This window comes from Bactrocera dorsalis, chromosome 6 (genome assembly GCF_023373825.1).
Source record: "Bactrocera dorsalis isolate Fly_Bdor chromosome 6, ASM2337382v1, whole genome shotgun sequence".
Classification (NCBI taxonomy): domain Eukaryota; kingdom Metazoa; phylum Arthropoda; class Insecta; order Diptera; family Tephritidae; genus Bactrocera; species Bactrocera dorsalis.
Window position 1 is genome coordinate 18,932,376 of NC_064308.1, and position 19,455 is coordinate 18,951,830.

The 19,455-nt window shown below is 41.2% G+C and overlaps 2 protein-coding genes and 1 long non-coding RNA gene across 9 annotated transcripts in view; all 3 read right to left on the reverse strand.

Annotated features, from left to right (window-relative positions):
- Positions 1 to 18,837, reverse strand: part of LOC125779586 (uncharacterized) — a 71,458-nt gene extending 52,621 nt beyond the window's left edge. The window contains exons 1-2 of the long non-coding RNA XR_007423362.1: positions 15,834 to 18,837; positions 3,558 to 3,984 (exon numbers count right to left, since the gene is read on the reverse strand). This is a non-coding gene — a long non-coding RNA (uncharacterized LOC125779586). The remainder of the gene's footprint in view (positions 1 to 3,557; positions 3,985 to 15,833) is intronic.
- Positions 1 to 19,455, reverse strand: part of LOC125779268 (uncharacterized) — a 465,548-nt gene that overhangs the window by 75,656 nt on the left and 370,437 nt on the right. The gene's annotated exons all lie outside the window — the stretch shown is intronic.
- LOC105221854 (uncharacterized) lies at positions 7,334 to 19,065 on the reverse strand. The gene is made up of 2 exons (XM_049460585.1): positions 18,860 to 19,065; positions 7,334 to 9,454 (listed from the first exon to the last, which is right to left on the reverse strand). The coding sequence occupies exon 2, from the start codon at positions 9,413 to 9,415 to the stop codon at positions 8,009 to 8,011; it is 1,407 nt and encodes a 468-aa protein (XP_049316542.1). The 5' UTR covers positions 9,416 to 9,454; positions 18,860 to 19,065; the 3' UTR covers positions 7,334 to 8,008.

A 19,455-nucleotide genomic window follows, 5' to 3' on the forward strand; every position in this document is an offset into this window, starting at 1 on the left:
CAACGTTACGATCGACCACAACACGTGCGGGATGGGATAGGTACCGAGAGTTGAAGAGGGAAGCGAGACGCATCTGCAGACGGAAAAAGAGGCCGAAATGCGTGAGTACGAAGAGCTTGATAAGCTGGCCGACAGGGGTAATGCTCGAAAATTCTACGAAAAGATTCGGCGGCTAGCAGAAGATTTCAAGACCGGAGCATACTCTTGCAGAACACCCAAAGGTGATCTAGTGACTGATGTGACCTGCTGAATGGCAATGAAAATATAACGCCAGAAGGCGAACCCGATTCCCTAATCGATGGAGCAGATGTTCCATTTCCTGAACATGAAGAAGTTCGAATAGCAATTACCCGTCAGAAGAACAACAAAGCGACGGGGACCGATGGCTTGCCGGCCGAGCTATTCAAACACAACTACAGTGGGAAAGCCCACCGTCAACAAACTGATTAGACCTTATCAGTGTGGCTTTAGACCTGGCAAATCAAAAACCGACCAGATATTCATCATGCGCCCAATCTTGGAAAAGACCCGTGAAAAGAGAATCGACGCACAACACCTCTTTGTTGATTTCAAAGCTGTTTTCAACAGCACGAAAAGAAGCTGTCTTAATGCCGCTATGTCTGAATTTGGTATCCCCGTTAAACTAATACGCCTGTGTAAGCCGACGTTGAGGAACACCAAAAGCTCCGTTAGGATCGGGAAGGTCCTCTCCGAGCCGTTCAATACCAAACGAGGTTTCAGAAAAGGCGATTCCCTATCGTGGGACTTTTTCAACCTGCTTCTAGAGGAAATAGTTCAAGCTGCAGAACTCAACAGAGAAGGTACCATCTTCTATAAGAGTGTACAACTGCTGGCGTATGCCGATGATATTGATATCATCGGCCTCAACACCCGCGCCGTTAGTTCCGCTTCCAGAATGGATAAGGCTGCGAGGCAAAGCTAGTTGTGAACGAGGTCAAGACGAAATATCACCTGTCATCAAACAAACAGTCGTCGCACTCGCGACTAGGTTCCCACGTAACTGTTGACAGTCATAACTTTGAAGTCGTAGATAATTTCGTCTATTTTGGAACCAGCATCAATATCAAAAACGACGCCAGCCCCGAAATCCAACACAGAATATCTTTTGCCAACAGGTGCTACTTCGGACTGAGTAGGCAATTGAAAAGTAAAGTCCTCTCTCGACGAACAAAAGCCAAACTCTACGAGTATAAGTCGCTCATAATTCCCGTCCTGCTATATGGTGCAGAGGCTTGGACGATGACAACAACCAATGAGTCGACGTTGCGAGTTTTCGAGAGAAAAGTTCTGCGAAAGATTTATGGTCCTTTGCGCGTTGGCCACGGCGAATATCGCATTCGATGGAACGATAAGCTGTACGAGATATACGACGACATTGACATAGTTCAGCGAATTAAAAGACAGCGGCTACGCTGACTAGGTCATATTGTCCGGATGGATGAAAACACTCCATCTCTGAAAGTATTCGACGCAGTATCCGCCGCGGGAAGCAGAGGAAGAGGAAGACCTCCACTCCGTTGGAAGGACCAAGTGGAGAAGGACCTGGCTTCGCTTGGAATATCCAATTGGCGCCACTTAGCGAAGAGAATAAACGACTGGCGCGCTGTTGTTGACTCGGCTATAATCGCGTAAGCGGTGTCTACGCCAGTAAAGAAGAAGAATAATGTAAGCATCAAGAATGTGGGCTGTGAACCCTTATTTATAACCAGTGCCCAAAGGGAGGTCCTTAACATAACCTTAAGGTATCGCAAGATGTCTGATCACAGGATATTCAATTTGCTCTGAATGTGGAAGTCAGAGACCGACCTGCGATCCGTATCCTCAGGAGTACGGATTGGGGTGTTTTCAAGGAAATTCTATGGCGAAATGTAAGCAGAGTGTGACAGGCAGATAGTATGTCCACCGTAGCAGGACTGGAGGGCAGACTGACTTCGACAAACCAGCCTATAATGGACGCCTATCACTGCGCTTGTCCACTAAAGATGGCCACAAGGAAACATACCTGTTGTAATAAACTCTCGGTACTTAGGCAATCAGTGCGCAGGGTGTTTAATAAAGCCAAGCGCACGGGAAACTGGGAGGAATATAGGCAACACCTAACAACCTACAACAAGCAGATTAGGTGCGCGAACTCAAACAGTTTTGGGATATTCTGTGACAGCGTCAGTTTGTTCACTGCAGACTCAGTGCACGGGCATGGGTCTCCTTCTCGAACTATAAGTCGCCAGGGGCGGATGTCATCTTTCCAGCTCTTTTGCAACAAGTTTTGCAAGTTCTCTTGCCACACTTGTTAGGGCGGATGATAGATAAGCTGGCGATGGCGTACCAGAACCATATAGAATTGCGAAGGTAATCTTCATCCCCAAGCTAGGTAGGAGACTATTTGTTGGCCAAATCAATCCGGTCGATTAGTCTCACATCCTTCATACTTACTAAAAGGAATGGAAAAGATTGTGGACAACCACATAAAATCGGAAGCGCTGAAAATCGCAACCCTACAGCATGTGCAGCATAACCAGCACACGTACAGAGCAGGCAGATCCACTAACACTGCTCTATACAAACACACAGCTGAACTACAGAATTAGCTGGCTAATGGCGAGGTTGCGATACGCTCCTTCCTTGCTTTTGATAATGCGTCTCACGCAAGCGTGATCTAGGCACTGGAGAAAATGAACGTGACGGCTTCAGTATGCACATGGACAGAGGCCAACTGCGTACTAGGGTAGCTGAAACAACAAGATCTCAGTTTGAAAATTAACAAAATGTCACCCACTTCTGTATTTTTCCCATATTCTATTCAATCGTATCAGCATATTTTACTCTGTTGGGAATTTCTCGAAAAATGATACTCCGAAATACCACAATTTTCTCTGCCAAGCCAGGTATCATTAGATGGCTGTATGTTAGCACGACCCATATTAACAAATGTTAAGACACGCATACTATTACACCAACATTCTTTAGCGCAACATAACACCTCATTATGTTAAGGCATAGGCATCCAACATACATCCAACTAATAAAGTCGCTGACATCACCGCCGTCCAAGAAATGCGATGGACGGGACAAGGACAGAGACAAGTAGGTCCTTGTGACATTTACTACAGTGGCCATATAAAGGAGCGCAAGTTTGGTGTTGGATTCGTGGTGGGAGAGAGACTCCGTCGCCGAGTACTATCATTCACTGCGGTGAATGAACGTCTAGCCACAATCCGCATCAAAGCGAGGTTCTTCAACATATCGCTGATTTGCGCCCACGCCCCGACGGAAGAGAAGGACGATGTGACCAAAGATGCCTTTTATGAGTGCTTGGAGCGCACTTATGAGAGATGCCCCCGCCACGATGTCAAAATCGTGCTTGGCGACTTTAACGCCAGGGTGGGCAAAGAAGGTATCTTTGGCACTACGGTCGGTAAATTCAGCCTCCACGACGAAACATCCCCAAATGTGTTGAGGCTGATCGACTTCGCCGGGGCCCGAAATATGGTTATCTGTAGTACTAGATTCCAGCATAAGAAGATACATCAAGCTACCTGGCTGTCTCCGGATCGAAAAACCACCAACCAGATCGATCATGTTGTGATAGACGGAAGACACGTCTCCAGTGTTTTAGATGTGCGTGCGCTCCGAGGTCCTAACATCGACTCGGACCACTATATTGTTGCAGCCAAAATTCGCACCCGCCTCTGTGCAGCAAAAAACGCACGCCAACAAACACAAGGAAGGTTCGACGTCGAGAAGCTGCAATCACAACAGACAGCCGAACGTTTTTCTACTCGGCTTGCACTCCTGCTCTCTGAGAGCACTCATCAACAATTCGGTATAAGGGAACTGTGGGACGGCATTTCAAACTCCTTGCGTACAGCTGCAACCGAAACCATTGGTTTTCGGAAAGTGCAAAGGAACAGCTGGTACGACGAGGAGTGCCGTGTCGCAGCGGAGAGAAAACAGGCTGCCTACCTCGCAACGTTACGATCGACAACAACACGTGCGGGATGGGATAGATACCGAGAGTTGAAGAGGGAAGCGAGACGCATTTGCAGACAGAAGAAGAAAGAGGCCGAAATGCGTGAGTACAAACAGCTTGATAAGCTGGCCGACAGGGGTAATGCTCGAAAATTCTACGAAAATATGCGGCGGCTTACAGAAGGTTTCAAGACCGGAGCATACTCTTGTAGAACCCCCAAAGGTGATCTAGTTACCGATGCCCAGAGCATACTTAAATTATGGAGGGAACACTTCTCCAGCCTGCTGAATGGCAGTGAAAGCACAACACCGGGAGAAGGCGAACCCGATTCCCCAATCGATGACGATGGAGCAGACGTTCCATTACCCGACCATGAAGAAGTTCGAATAGCAATCACCCGCCTGAAGAACAACAAAGCGGCAGGGGCCGATGGATTGCCGGCCGAGCTATTCAAACACGGCGGCGAAGAACTGATAAGGAGCATGCATCAGCTTCTTTGTAAAATATGGTCGGACGAAAGCATGCCCAACGACTGGAATTTAAGTGTGCTATGCCCAATCCATAAAAAAGGAGACCCCACAATCTGCGCCAACTACCGTGGGATTAGCCTCCTCAACATCGCATATAAGGTTCTATCGAGCGTATTGTGTGAAAGATTAAAGCCCACCGTCAACGAACTGATTGGACCTTATCAGTGTGGCTTTAGACCTGGCAAATCAACAACCGACCAGATATTCACCATGCGCCAAATCTTGGAAAAGACCCGTGAAAGGAGAATCGACACACACCACCTCTTCGTCGATTTCAAAGCTGCTTTCGACAGCACGAAAAGGAGCTGCCTTTATGCCGCGATGTCTGAATTTGGTATCCCCGCAAAACTGATACGGCTGTGTAAACTGACGTTGAGCGGCACCAAAAGCTCCGTCAGGATCGGGAAGAACCTCTCCGAGCCGTTCGATACCAAACGAGGTTTCAGACAAGGCGACTCCCTATCGTGCGACTTTTTCAATCTGCTGCTGGATAAAATAGTTCGAGCTGCAGAACTTAATCGAGCAGGTACAATCTTCTATAAGAGTGTACAGCTGCTGGCGTATGCCGATGATATTGATATCATCGGCCTCAACACCCGCGCCGTTAGTTCTGCTTTCTCCAGGCTGGACAAGGAAGCAAAACGAATGGGTCTGGCAGTGAACGAGGGCAAGACGAAATATCTCCTGTCATCAAACAAACAGTCGTCGCGCTCGCGACTTGGCACTCACGTCACTGTTGACAGTCATAACTTTGAAGTTGTAGATAATTTCGTCTATCTTGGAACCAGCGTAAACACCACCAACAATGTCAGCCTAGAAATCCAACGCAGGATAACTCTTGCCAACAGGTGCTACTTCGGACTGAGTAGGCAATTGAGAAGCAAAGTCCTCTCTCGACAGACAAAAACCAAACTCTATAAGTCTCTCATAATTCCCGTCCTGCTATATGGTGCAGAGGCTTGGACGATGTCAACAGCGGATGAGTCGACGTTGCGAGTTTTCGAGAGAAAAATTCTGCGAAAGATTTATGGTCCTTTGCGCGTTGGCCACGGCGAATATCGCATTCGATGGAACGATGAGCTGTACGAGATATACGACGACATTGACATAGTTCAGCGAATTAAAAGACAGCGGCTACGCTGGCTAGGTCATGTTGTCCGGATGGATGAAAACACTCCAGCTCTGAAAGTATTCGACGCAGTACCCGCCGGGGGAAGCAGAGGAAGAGGAAGACCTCCACTCCGTTGGAAGGACCAAGTGGAGAAGGACCTGGCTTCGCTTGGAATATCCAATTGGCGCCACGTAGCGAAAAGAAGAAACGACTGGCGCGCGGTTGTTAACTCGGCTATAATCGCGTAAGCGGTGTCTACGCCAATTAAGAAGAAGAATAAAGTCGCTGACGTTGCGGCACGTGTAACTCCTGACTATGGGAACGGACGGCCAGCAACACAAATCTAGCAATACGGTGGGAACCACACAATCAGCACTTTTGGTCACGTAGCAGTAGCGACAGATTTAGGGCTAGCATTAAGAATGATAAAATGTAAAATTTAGTTTTTAGTTGGAGTTGAAGGAATAAAGGAGCATAGCTCCCGAAAATATATTTTTTTAAATCAACCGTTTGTGTTTGATTAACTTGTATACCATGTATGTTAGGCTTATTGTCACCTATGGAGCGGTTGATTGGGCAGCCAAGGCAACGCAGTGCGCACATGCCACACTGCAGCGCTTGAATTGATGTTGGAGCTCACACCACTGCATTTGGTGATTAAATAAGTAGCGTAATATACCATGCTGCTAATGTCAGCAGAGGGTTTCGGTAAAGGGAAAATTATGTCCCAAGGGAAAAACACATCACTGGTCCTACTTCCTAGGGACGGCGTTACGAAGAGAATTAACTTCACAAAGTATTTTAGAGTTACTCTCAGTGGTACACTGACGGCTCGAAACGGGTTTGTCGCGGGTGTCCGTGGGTGATCCTGGGGGGTGAGGACTGCATGCCCTACCTACCCTGCTCATCTAACACTCCTTTCCCGTTGGTTCAACCTCGTCGAAACAGCACGATTCCTGGACCTCCCGCTAGATGACGTTGACAACATGGATAACGGTTATCATTCCAACGGGGATTGACAAACCGTTACAAAAACTACAACAACGGGAACCAATCATCGCAGTGGGGTCCCACACTCTTAAGGAGCTGCTCCGCACGGTGGAGAGGGAACAGCACTGGCAGCAGGAATGCGCCAAGCCAAGCTGTCTCAAGGTTTAAGGAAACAAATCGGCCTCCTCGTCGCGTTCTGCACAGGGTACTGCAGACTCAGGAAGCACTTGTCCAACGGGGACATAGTCTCTTGCCCAAACTGGCAGTTCTGCAACATGGAACAGGAAACCCCAGTACACCTGATTCTGGATTGTCCAATTTGCAGAAGTAGGCTTAAGGCCCTAGGTTCCATTTACGTGGACAGGGATCACATCACTTCAGTAGCGCCCAGCAAGCTACTGAAATTATTCCGGATGCTGGATCTACGCCGCAGTGCAATACCTCATTATTAACTATCTATCTAAATTAATAATAAACTAAGAAGAACGAAAGCTCAAACGGACTACGCTAACGTTGGATATGAAAATGTCAAAAATCAACTTTATTTGTGATGCGCGAGTTTCTTTGTCAACTGCCGGTTTAATACGTTTCAAAAGTGATGCAATGTCAGAAATATTTCGGTTGCATTACAAAACATTATATTATATAATATGTACATCACAATTAGTATAATACACCGTACCTAGCAAATGAATATACATTTATCCAATATTTAATGGTAATGAAAGTTTATAAGTAGTGTTTATTGAGGAGAACGTAAATAAATATATATGTATGTCTAATTTTTTTATTACTAATGACAAACTTTTATCACTATCAATATCGTTGCAAATAATTATTTCGTTCTGGATATTATGGCAGGTTAAACTCCTACTCTTCCAGAATAGACACCGACATATCCAACATATGTCCTGAGTGCGAGGAGTCTTCGCGTGACACTGGCCACCTCTTTACATGCCCCTCCACGTCCCCGACCTCGTCGAAACAACACGTTTTATGGGCCTCCCGTTATATGACGTCGACGTCAACCTAGATAAATCCATCCTAACGGGGATTGAATAACCGTTAGAACAACAACAACATGCAAATAATTATCAAATCATTTTTTCCTTTCACTGAATTAATATAAAAATGTTGGAACTGTTTATTCAGACGTAGTTGCATATTGACCTTGTGCACATAAATATACCAACAATTTCTTAAGAAAAGTTGCAACTGCAAGAAATCTTTTTACGTAGAAGCAAAAACTGGAACTTTTTCTGTAAACACTGTTTTTTATAATTTGCAGACCAAGGAGTTAAATTGAGTGATGTATATGATATCATTTCCACTTACATAATAATTATAATGATTCCCTTATTTTTATGAAAAGTATACAAATTTTTTTTACCAATTATTCAGAAAATCGAATCCCCTACGTAAATTTAGATCGTTCTCTAAAAGCCGGCACAACGTCTTTTCATCATCATTTTCGTTAATATATTCGTGATTACTTTGTTCGTCGTCATCGGATGTAGTTGTTAACGAGTTCGAGGATTCCGTCAGAATTCCGCTGTTGCTGCAATTGTACATTAGTGTAGCTGATTCACCTTTTTCAATATAGACATCTGTGTATACGGCATAATTCAAATTTGATTGTTTCGGTTTAAAGTCGAGTAAGAATGAGCCCTCGGATGTATGCTTTACAACATTTTCTTTCAAACATCTGCTCGATTCAATTTTAGACTTATTCAAAAGTGGCGAAGAAAGCACTTGATTTGCTTTAGCAGGTAGAATATTGGACACTTCTTGCGATATAGGTAATAGGCGCTTATTTTTTCTAGATGGCTTCAAATGGTTGCTCAATGTACTCTTTAACTCCTTTTGTAAGCAATCATAATTTTTAGTTAAATCTACATTTTTAACCAAATTTATATTGCACGACTCGTTTGAAGTAAGGCATTTATAATCAAAGTTAGTGTTCAAATTTATATCATTCAAATCAGCTTCATAATACTGCTGTTGTAGATCTATTTGCGATTTTGTGCGATAACTGAAAGGTTGCGAATGTTCATCGGGATATGCCCTTAATACATCATCATATATAATTTTTAGTGCCACTTTCTGTGCGATATATGTATGTAAGTTGATTCCATCATAAATATAATCTCTTTTCTCGTTTCTACCATTTGCCGGTCCATTACGTACCGTTTGAAGCGATCTCAAATCATTTTTCTGTTTTTCAGTATTTTCAATTCTTTTCAATTTTTTGGATGTAGTGGGTGGAGGTGGCGGTGGGGACGAAGGAGGTTTTAATTTACCAATTTGATGTGAATGTACAGTGTGCATAGGGCGTGCTACGAAGGTTTTTGACAATAAATTTTGAGTCTGTACAAAATTTTCAGTTAACGAATGCGATGTATTACTATTATTGACATTGGGAGAATAATTTTGTCCTCTATCCTTTGAAGACGACGGCAAAATATGTTCAGCACTTGTAGTACTTAAACTGGCTGAAGATGAGCTTGACGAAGATGGACTTGATGATAACGATGAAGCGGACAGAGACAGATTTTCCAAATACTTCAGCGAAATTTCAGGATTTATCAGAGTTTGGTTTATGATCTCGTTTTGTTGATTTTCTTTCAAAGTATACCAAAGCATGCCATATGAAGATTTTGTTATGTTTATATCAGACGCAACACGCTGAGCTAATGGATTTAAATTGGAAAAATAATCTTGTGCCATTTGCAGATTAATCGAGGTAAACTGGAAAGCGGCCATTTTTATAAGACTATTTTTTATGTAGCTCATCCAAAAAGTAGTTTTCACGACATTCCTTATACTTCCATTCTAAATAAAAAAAAATTGTTACTACCATAAGAAATTAACTTTGATTTGATGTTTAATTGAAGTTTTATGAAAAGTTCTATTTAAGATAGTGCTTCATAAACTAGTGAATGTAGTGTTTGAATACATACATATGTATATTCATATACGTTGATGGAAAATATTTTTAACATCTCTTAGTTCACTTTAAATTATATAGTTCATTGACAAAAAATCCACAATTTATTGGTTTTTGAAATATATGTGCGAAAGATTGAAATAAAACAAAAGGAACTGCGTTTGATATGACCTGTCGTAACGACTTTATTTTTAGCACTCACTTAAATCCGCAAGGAGCGGTAATTATACAAGGTCTGTCACAAAAGAAACAGGACTGTTGGAAAAAACAACAAATAATTAATATTTTTCAAAAGTTATATTTTTTCATTCAAAGTTGTTTCCTTGTGCTTCGATACAGCATTTAGCCCGGTCAATTAGCATTTCAAATGAGTGTTTCAAGGTCATTTTTCGGAATGCTCTTTAGAATATCGGTCGTCGCCTTTGGATAGCTGAAATGTTCTGAGTCCAGCGTCTTTTCATGGGCAAATGAAGTTTTCCAAATAGGCACTGATTACATTAACTTTTTTCATCATTTGAAATGTTTCAGGGGGCCTTTTCTGTAACTCGATTCGAAAAAAAAATTTACTCGAATTCGAAGTTTTTATATTCTGTAACTCGATTTTCGGATTTTCAAGCCAATTTTCGAATAAAATATTCGTTAGCTTTTGAGTTGTAGAAAGCAAAAACGAAAATTGTACATACTTATTCTGGCAGAGGGTGGTACAACTTTCGCATAATTATAAAGTAAATCCGAATTTCGAATAGAATACATTTACGAATCAAGATACAGAATAGGGCCCCAGTAAACGTTTTAACTAGTTTAAAACAAAAGTTAATATTTGCTCTTTGTTCAAAATGAATTTTACGACCGATGACCAAAAGCTGCTGTCACTTTTTGATCGATAACATTGATTGTAGTTATCCAATTGTCTTAAAATTTTTACGAAATGTTAACAAGAGATCAAGCTTTTTATTTCATATACCCACCAGTAGGTGGCGCACCAGAAACAGTTGTATTTAAAAAGTTGTTTCTTTTGCGACAGTCCTTGTATGCCTGCTTGTACAGTAGTACATGTACAAAAAATGGAATGCTACCTCTATAAAAATAGGCAATGCACTTTATGTAGGTGCGAATAGATGCGCTTATACTTAATATGTAGATAAGTATGGAATAGAGCATATGGTAGCTGTGTGCATATATACAGTAGGCAGCAGTCAGCGTCGCTAACATATGTATGTACATTAGAGTGTGCCATTCTGAGGCAACCTTTTTTTTTCAACTGAAAAACAGGCTCAAAACTTTCGAAAATGTGTAAATAAAAGTCACTCAAAAGATGAGTTCTTAATATTAATATTAAGAGGTGCCTATTTCAAATTTTCTGTCTTCCATATAAATTACATGGAAAAAAAAACATTTTTTTTGTGGTGGTTATTATGCGGAGGTTTTATATGTGCCCCGATGGCTGCCAGTAGGGATGGTAAGCTCGATCCCGATTCTACTCGAGAATCGAGTTTTTTCGTAAAATAATCGATTTTTCGAATGTGAAGAACCGATTCTAAATTAATTCGACTACTGAAAATCGATTATTTTACGAGAAAACTCGATTCTCGAGTAGAATCGGGATCGAGTTTACCATCCCTACTGGCAGCCATCGGGGCACATATAAAACCTCCGCAAAATAACCACCACAAAAAAAATGATTTTTTTTCCATGTAATTTATATGGAACACAGAAAATTTGAAATAGGCACCTCTTAATATTAATATTAAGAGCTCATCTCTTGAGTGACTTTTTTTTTACACATTTTCGAAAGTTTTGAGCCTGTTTTTCAGTTGAAAAAAAAGGTTGCCTCAGAATGACACACCCTAATGTACATACATATACCTATGTCAATAGCTGAACGCAAACAACAAATGAAAGAAGAGATAACGCTACAATCAGATGATATTTGTCCCATAGGCGTAGCGTATGCAAACTTAGATGGGGTTAATAGCCTATACAATATCTCAATCTTGAACAATATGTTTTGCGTTTTATAAGTTAGATCATATTACACTATTTAAGTCCTATTTACTAGAAATAGAGGAGGTGCTCCAGGTTAAGAATATATATGTTAGGGTGCTTAAAAAAAATTTCAACTCTTACCTCCTCAAATGTTAGTGAATGACAATCGAACAAAAAAAAAAACGTAGTAGCTATACTTCACAGATGCATTTCTTTTAGTAACTATGTATCCAGTTTGTATGGAAACTATATGCTGCAGTAATCCGATCTGAACAATTTTTTCGGAGTTTATGTTATAACCTTAAGCAGTAATCCATGTGAAGTTTCGTGAAGATACCACGTCAAATGCGACCTTTTTTCCATACAAGAACTTGATTCCGATCGTTCGGTTTGCATGGCAGCTATGTATATGCTATAATAGGCCGATCTGAACAATTTCTTCGTATATTACATTGTTGCCTTGGAAAATAATCTATACCAAATTTCGTGAATATATCTCGTCAAATGTGAAAGTTTTCCATACAAGCTCTTGATTCGGATCATCCAGTTTGTATGGCAGCTATGTATATGTTATAGTGGTCCGGTCCAGTTCCGACAAATGGGCAGGTTCTTGAGAGAAAATGACGTTTACAAAATTTCAAAACGATATATTAAAAACTGAAGGACTAGTTCGTATACATACAGACAGACGAACGGACGGACGGACAGACGGACACAGCTAAATCGACTCAGCTCAACATACTGATCATTTATATATATAATTTATAGGGTCTCCGACGCTTCCTTCTGTGTGTTACAAACATCGCGACAAACTTTATATACCCGGATCGGGGTATAAAAATCCACCCTCAAGCCAGGCGCTGTAGCTTAACTCTAAGAGATCGCTATTTTATTTATTTTTTAATCACTATGTTTAATCGTCTAGTTGAGCTAATCAAATCGTATAATTATTTTACGTTCCCACGATGGTCGGGTCTACGTAACTTGAAATGGAAATTTTTATACGTGTAAGGATTGGCAACTTGGCAGAATTCTGCTACTAAAAATACAATATTAAGAATATATAGCTGCCGCGGACATAGGGGCCTATTTCCGTTTTCTTTAGCGCGCAATGTGATGATATGGACGGACAAGTTCAAGAATATATTGAAGTTCAAAATTAACTGTCATTGTGTACTTCTATGGATTTATTGTGCATTTATTAATGGTAGTGAAGTGTTGGTGGATATAAAAAACAATAAGTGTGAAATTCACAGTAAATCAACATATCGCATACAAAATATTGACAATTTATATGCAAATGTCTTACATACCATAATATCTTACTCAGATATAACTTTTGTTTCGCTTTTCTTCAGTCATTTCCTTTAACAGAAAAGTTCGTTGAATGTTTTTTTTTTGTGATTTCATTTACATCGAGACGACGCAAAGCTATTTATTGGGTACCTCGCAGCCTTTTATTGATTTTTATTATAAATTAAGGGTAAGTTTTAGAATAGCATCCCCAGATTTCGGAGTACAAATTGGTATGTACGGATAGAGGAGGTCCTCCAGATCAATATATATATATATAGGTGCCACTGATTTATGGTTTTTAAAGTTAAAAAATTCAAATATTTAAAATACATGTTTCTCCGATTTATAATGAATTTAACACTTATATTTTTAACTTTTATATCCCCTAACACTTATTCGTTTCTAACCATTTATTTTATATTAAAGAGTGCAAACTTTTATTCTATATTTAACTTCGGGTGAAATCGATTTATTCATATAATAAAAAAAATGGTTGCAATGGTAGCTTTAACAAAATTACTCTGGTCGAGCGCATACCCAGGATTATTTTATTAGGTAATACTTTTATATAATATTATTTGTTTATTAAATTTTAATAAGAAAAAATTGAAAGATTATTTATACTCATTTTAATATGAAATTGTTTGTATTAAAACTAAGATTGCTATATAAAGAGGAATTATATCGAAATAGAGAAATTCTGCGAATTGCTCATATTTGCTTATCATATAGCAGCGCTCCATTTCCTCATAATTGTTAGCACATAAATGAGGGTCGGCTTTAGTATACGATCCCACGATTTCAGGGTTAAAAGTGGTATGGTTGGATAGAACTGATCCTCCAGATTAAGAAAATATATAATTGTTGCCGCCGCAAACTTATAGTTTTCGAGATATTTGCATTTAAAGTTGGAAATTTTGCAAATTTTATCTTGCAATTTCTCGATTGCTAGTAATTATTTAATTCATATTATGCCTTTTTTATGCACTTATACTTCATTACATTGTTTCTACATATTTTTTTTCCAGTAATTATTTAGTTATTTGCTTAAAATAAGCATTTTATATTTTACACATTTTTCATTTCATGCACAATAACAAAAGTATTCCGTGTTGACAGATAGTAAGTGTTGCCATAATTACACATTTATCAAACGAATAAAAATGAATAAAAAATAGGACTATACCCCAAATACATAAATCATTGCCCTTTTTCTTGATATATCAAGATTTTTGATACACCCCGGTGTTGGATCGGCCAGGGTTATTTATTTGAAGCGCGGCCGAAGGCCGCCAATGCGAAAAGGAGTTTTACTTAAAAAAAAAAACTTGATACACCCCGTTGTTGGATCGGCCAGGGTTATTTTTTGAAGCGCGGCCGAAGGCCGCCAACGCGAAAAGGAGTTTTACTTAAAAAAAACCTGATACACCCTGGTGTTGGATCGGCCAGGGTTATTTTTCTGAAGCGCGGCCGAAGGCCGCCAACGCGAAAAGGAGTTTTACTTAAAAAAACTTGATACACCCCGGTGTTGGATCGCCCAGGGGTATTTTGTTGAAGCGCGGCCGAGGCCGCCAACGCGAAAAGGAGTTTTACTTAAAAAAAACCTGATACACCCCGGTGTTGGATCGGCCAGGGTTATTTTTTTGAAGCGCGGCCGAAGGCCGCCAACGGGAAAAGGAGTTTTATTTTTTTTGAAGCGCGGCCGAAGGCCGCCAATAAAGCCTTAAAACTTTTCTTATTACAATGGAAAATTTATTTCAGATAGTATTTGTTTTTGGACTCAAGCAGCTCACGACTTCCGGTCTTTGACCAAGTATCCTCTGGGTAGCCTGAGAACATCCGTTTGAAGGCGAGCTTTGGGACCCGCCACGTAAAAAAACACCCCCAATGAAAAAGCAAGCACAGCCTCGGATGAGAGACCCCCCTTTTGATGACGACCATGGCAAACGAAATAAGGACTATGATTTGAGGGCATGCACCTGGAATGTCCGGTCCCTTAATTGGGAAGGTGCCACTGCCCAGCTGGTAGATGTCCTCGTAAAGATAAAGGCTGACATCACCGCCGTCCAAGAAATGCGATGGACGGGACAAGGACAGAGACGAGTAGGTCCTTGTGACATTTACTACAGTGGCCATATAAAGAAGCGTAAGTTTGGTGTTGGATTCGTGGTGGGAGAGAGACTCCGTCGCCGAGTATTATCATTCACTCCGGAGAATGAACGTCTAGCCACAATCCGCATCAAAGCGAGGTTCTTCAACTTATCGCTTATTTGCGCCCACGCCCCGACGGAAGAGAAGGACGATGTGACCAAAGATGCCTTTTATGAGTGCTTGGAGCGCACTTATGAGAGATGCCCCCGTCACGATGTCAAAATCGTGCTTGGCGACTTCAACGCCAGGGTGGGCAAAGAAGGTATCTTTGGCACTACGGTCGGTAAATTCAGCCTCCACGACGAAACATCCCCAAATGGGTTGAGGCTGATCGACTTCGCCGGGGCCCGAAATATGGTTATCTGTAGTACTAGATTCCAGCATAAGAAGATACATCAAGCTACCTGGCTGTCTCCGGATCTAAAAACCACCAACCAGATCGATCATGTTGTGATAGACGGAAGACACGTCTCCAGTGTTTTAGATGTGCGTGCGCTCCGAGGTCCAAACATCGACTCGGACCACTATCTTGTTGCAGCCAAGATTCGCACCCGCCTCTGTGCAGCAAAAAACGCACGCCAACAAACACAAGGAAGGTTCGACGTCGAGAAGCTGCAACCACAACAGACAGCCGAACGATTTTCTACTCGGCTTGCACTCCTGCTCTCTGAGAGCACTCGTCAACAACTCGGTATAAGGGAACTGTGGGACGGCATTTCAAACTCCTTACGTACAGCTGCAACCGAAACCATTGGTTTTCGGAAAGTGCAAAAGAACAGCTGGTACGACGAGGAGTGCCGTGTCGCAGCGGAGAGAAAACAGGCTGCCTACCTCGCAACGTTACGATCGACCACAACACGTGCGGGATGGGATAGATACCGAGAGTTGAAGAGGGAAGCGAGACGCATTTGCAGACAGAAGAAGAAAGAGGCCGAAATGCGTGAGTACGAACAGCTTGATAAGCTGGCCGACAGGGGTAATGCTCTAAAATTCTACGAAAAAATGCGGCGACTTACAGAAGGTTTCAAGACCGGAGCATACTCCTGTAGAACCCCCAAAGGTGATCTAGCCACCGATGCCCAGAGCATACTTAGATTATGGAGGGAACACTTCTCCAGCCTGCTGAATGGCAGTGAACACATAGCACCAGGAGAAGGCGAACCCGATTCCCCAATCGATGACGATGGAGCAGACGTTCCATTGCCCGGCCATGACGAAGTTCGAATAGCAGTTGCCCGCCTGAAGAACAACAAAGCGGCAGGGGCCGACGGATTGCCGGCCGAGCTATTCAAACACGGCGGAGAAGAACTGATAAGGAGCATGCATCAGCTTCTTTGCAAAATATGGTCGGATGAGAGCATGCCCAACGGTTGGAATTTAAGTGTGCTATGCCCAATCCATAAAAAAGGAGACCCCACAATCTGCGCCAACTACCGTGGGATTAGCCTCCTCAACATCGCATATAAGGTTCTGTCGAGCGTATTGTGTGAAAGATTAAAGCCCACTGTCAACAAGCTGATTGGACCTTATCAGTGTGGCTTCAGACCTGGTAAATCAACAACCGACCAGATATTCACCATGCGCCAAATCTTGGAAAAGACCCGTGAAAGGAGAATCGACACTCACCACCTATTCGTCGATTTCAAAGCTGCTTTCGACAGCACGAAAAGGAGCTGCCTTTATGCCGCGATGTCTGAATTTGGTATCCCCGCAAAACTGATACGGCTGTGTAAACTGACGTTGAGCGGCACCAAAAGCTCCGTCAGGATCGGGAAGAACCTCTCCGAGCCGTTCGATACCAAACGAGGTTTCAGACAAGGCGACTCCCTATCGTGCGATTTCTTCAATCTGCTGCTGAAGAAAATTATTAGAGCTGCAGAACTTAATCGAGCAGGTACAATCTTCTATAAGAGTGTACAGCTGCTGGCGTATGCCGATGATATTGATATCATCGGTCTCAACACCCGCGCCGTTAGTTCTGCTTTCTCCAGACTGAACAAGGAAGCAACGCAAATGGGTCTGGCAGTGAACGAGGGCAAGACGAAATATCTCCTGTCATCAAACAAACAGTCGTCGCACTCGCGACTTGGCACTCACGTCACTGTTGACAGTCATAACTTTGAAGTTGTAGATAATTTCGTCTACTTAGGAACCAGCATTAACACCACCAACAATGTCAGCCTAGAAATCCAACGCAGGATTACTCTTGCCAACAGGTGCTACTTCGGACTGAGTAGGCAATTGAAAAGTAAAGTCCTCTCTCGACGAACAAAAACCAAACTCTATAAGTCGCTCATAATTCCCGTCCTGCTATATGGTGCAGAGGCTTGGACGATGACAACAACCGATGAGTCGACGTTGCGAGTTTTCGAGAGAAAAGTTCTGCGGAAGATTTATGGTCCTTTGCACGTTGGCCACGGCGAATATCGCATCCGATGGAACGATGAGCTGTACGAGATATACGACGACATTGACATAGTCCAGCGAATTAAAAGACAGCGGCTACGCTGGCTAGGTCATGTTGTCCGGATGGATGAAAACACTCCAGCTCTGAAAGTATTCGACGCAGTACCCGCCGCGGGAAGCAGAGGAAGAGGAAGACCTCCACTCCGGTGGAAGGACCAAGTGGAGAAGGACCTGGCCTCGCTTGGAATATCCAATTGGCGCCACGTAGCGAAGAGAAGAAACGATTGGCGCGCTGTTGTTGACTCGGCTATAATCGCGTAAGCGGTGTCTACGCCAGTGAAGAAGAAGAAGAAGTATTTGTTTTCTGCGTTTGAGTTTTTATATCCATTTTTATTCGTTTGATATATGTGTAATTATGGCAACACTTAATATCTGTAAACACGGAATACTTTTGTTATTGTGCATTGAGTGAAAATTGTGTAAAATATAAAATGCTTATTTTAAGCAAATAACTAAATAATTACTAAAAAATAAATATGTAGAAACAATGTTATGAAGTATAAGTGCATAAAAAGTGCATAATATGAAATAAATAATTACTAGAAATCGAGAAATTGTAAGATAAAATTTGCAAAATTTTCAACTTTAAATGCAAATATCTCGAAAACTATAAGTTTGCGGCGGCAACAATTATATATTTTCTTAATCTGGAGCATCAGCCCTATCCAACCATACCACTTTTAACCCTGAAATCGTGGGATCGTATACTAAAATTTCCCCCATAAATGATGTTCACTACGAGTGTAAAAAGTGATTTTTCAAATATACATTTTTTGCTTATAAAACCTACAAAAAGTGTAAATTGTGAATTTGTTTAAATATTGACAGCTTGATTAAATTAATTTGAAGTGAAAAGTGTGTTTAAATAGCTTGTTTAAATGTTGGAATTTTGGGAATTTTCTCGTAAACTAAGCGTTTGCGGTACCTATAACCCCATACCTTTTTTTAATCAGCAGGACTTCCTCTTTCCAACGGTACCTTTAGATCGCGGCGCCAAAGAAATCGGAATTTTGCCTTCTACCACTACAAAAACATAAACATACCCTTTTCTATTTCGACTCGTTAAAATAAGAATTGTCAAGGAAAAAGAAAAAAATTGTATGTGAATGAACCTTGACACACCGGCAGATGTATATCCTTAATTTGGAGAAACTCCTCTATGTCAACCTATTAATTTAACATGCTTAATTTTGCAATACGAGCTTGCTTAAATCTTGGCTTCCAAATGATATGCTGAAGAGCCTTTTTAGTATGGAAAGAATTCGGTGCAAAAATACTTATATGAATCAACTTTGACCGTTGACTTCCATGTTTCACTTCTTAATTACATTTGTGTTAAAACATAAATTCCCATTAAAACCATATTAATGACATTTTAATGAAAACGTTACCTCTTACTATATACAATAGCCTTCTTTTATGCTTGTTCTACTGCTCTCTAGATGCATAAAAATATCCAATTTACGTAGTTATTCGTTTATTTAACTGCTTGCCGGTTTTTGGTGATTGCAGTATTCGATAAGTATCGATTAACATTATAATCTCCAAAATATAAACTATTCTATCCGTGCGATTCTGTAACGTGAGACAGTCTCAAGTCTCTAAATTTGAGATTTTGAGTTAGAGACAATTTTTGAGACTTGATATGATTTTGCTATTCTGTAAGTGACAGTCACAAAATCTATTACATTTCATTATTCAGAGATGTTTTTACACTTGAATGGAAATAAATAAGTCGATAACATATATTAACCGTGCGATTCTGTAACGTGAGACAGTCTCAAGTCTCTAAATTTGAGATTTTGAGTTAGAGACAATTTTTGAGACTTGATATGATTTTGCTATTCTGTAAGTGACAGTCACAAAATCTATTACATTTCATTATTCAGAGATGTTTTTACACTTGAATGGAAATAAATAAGTCGATAACATATATTAACCGTGCGATTCTGTAACGTGAGACAGTCTCAAGTCTCTAAATTTGAGA

What these genes read in the sequence shown, in the direction of transcription:
- LOC105221854 (XM_049460585.1), bottom strand. Translation starts at nt 9,415, where the DNA reads ATGAGCTACATAAAAAATAGTCTTATAAAAATGGCCGCTTTCCAGTTT.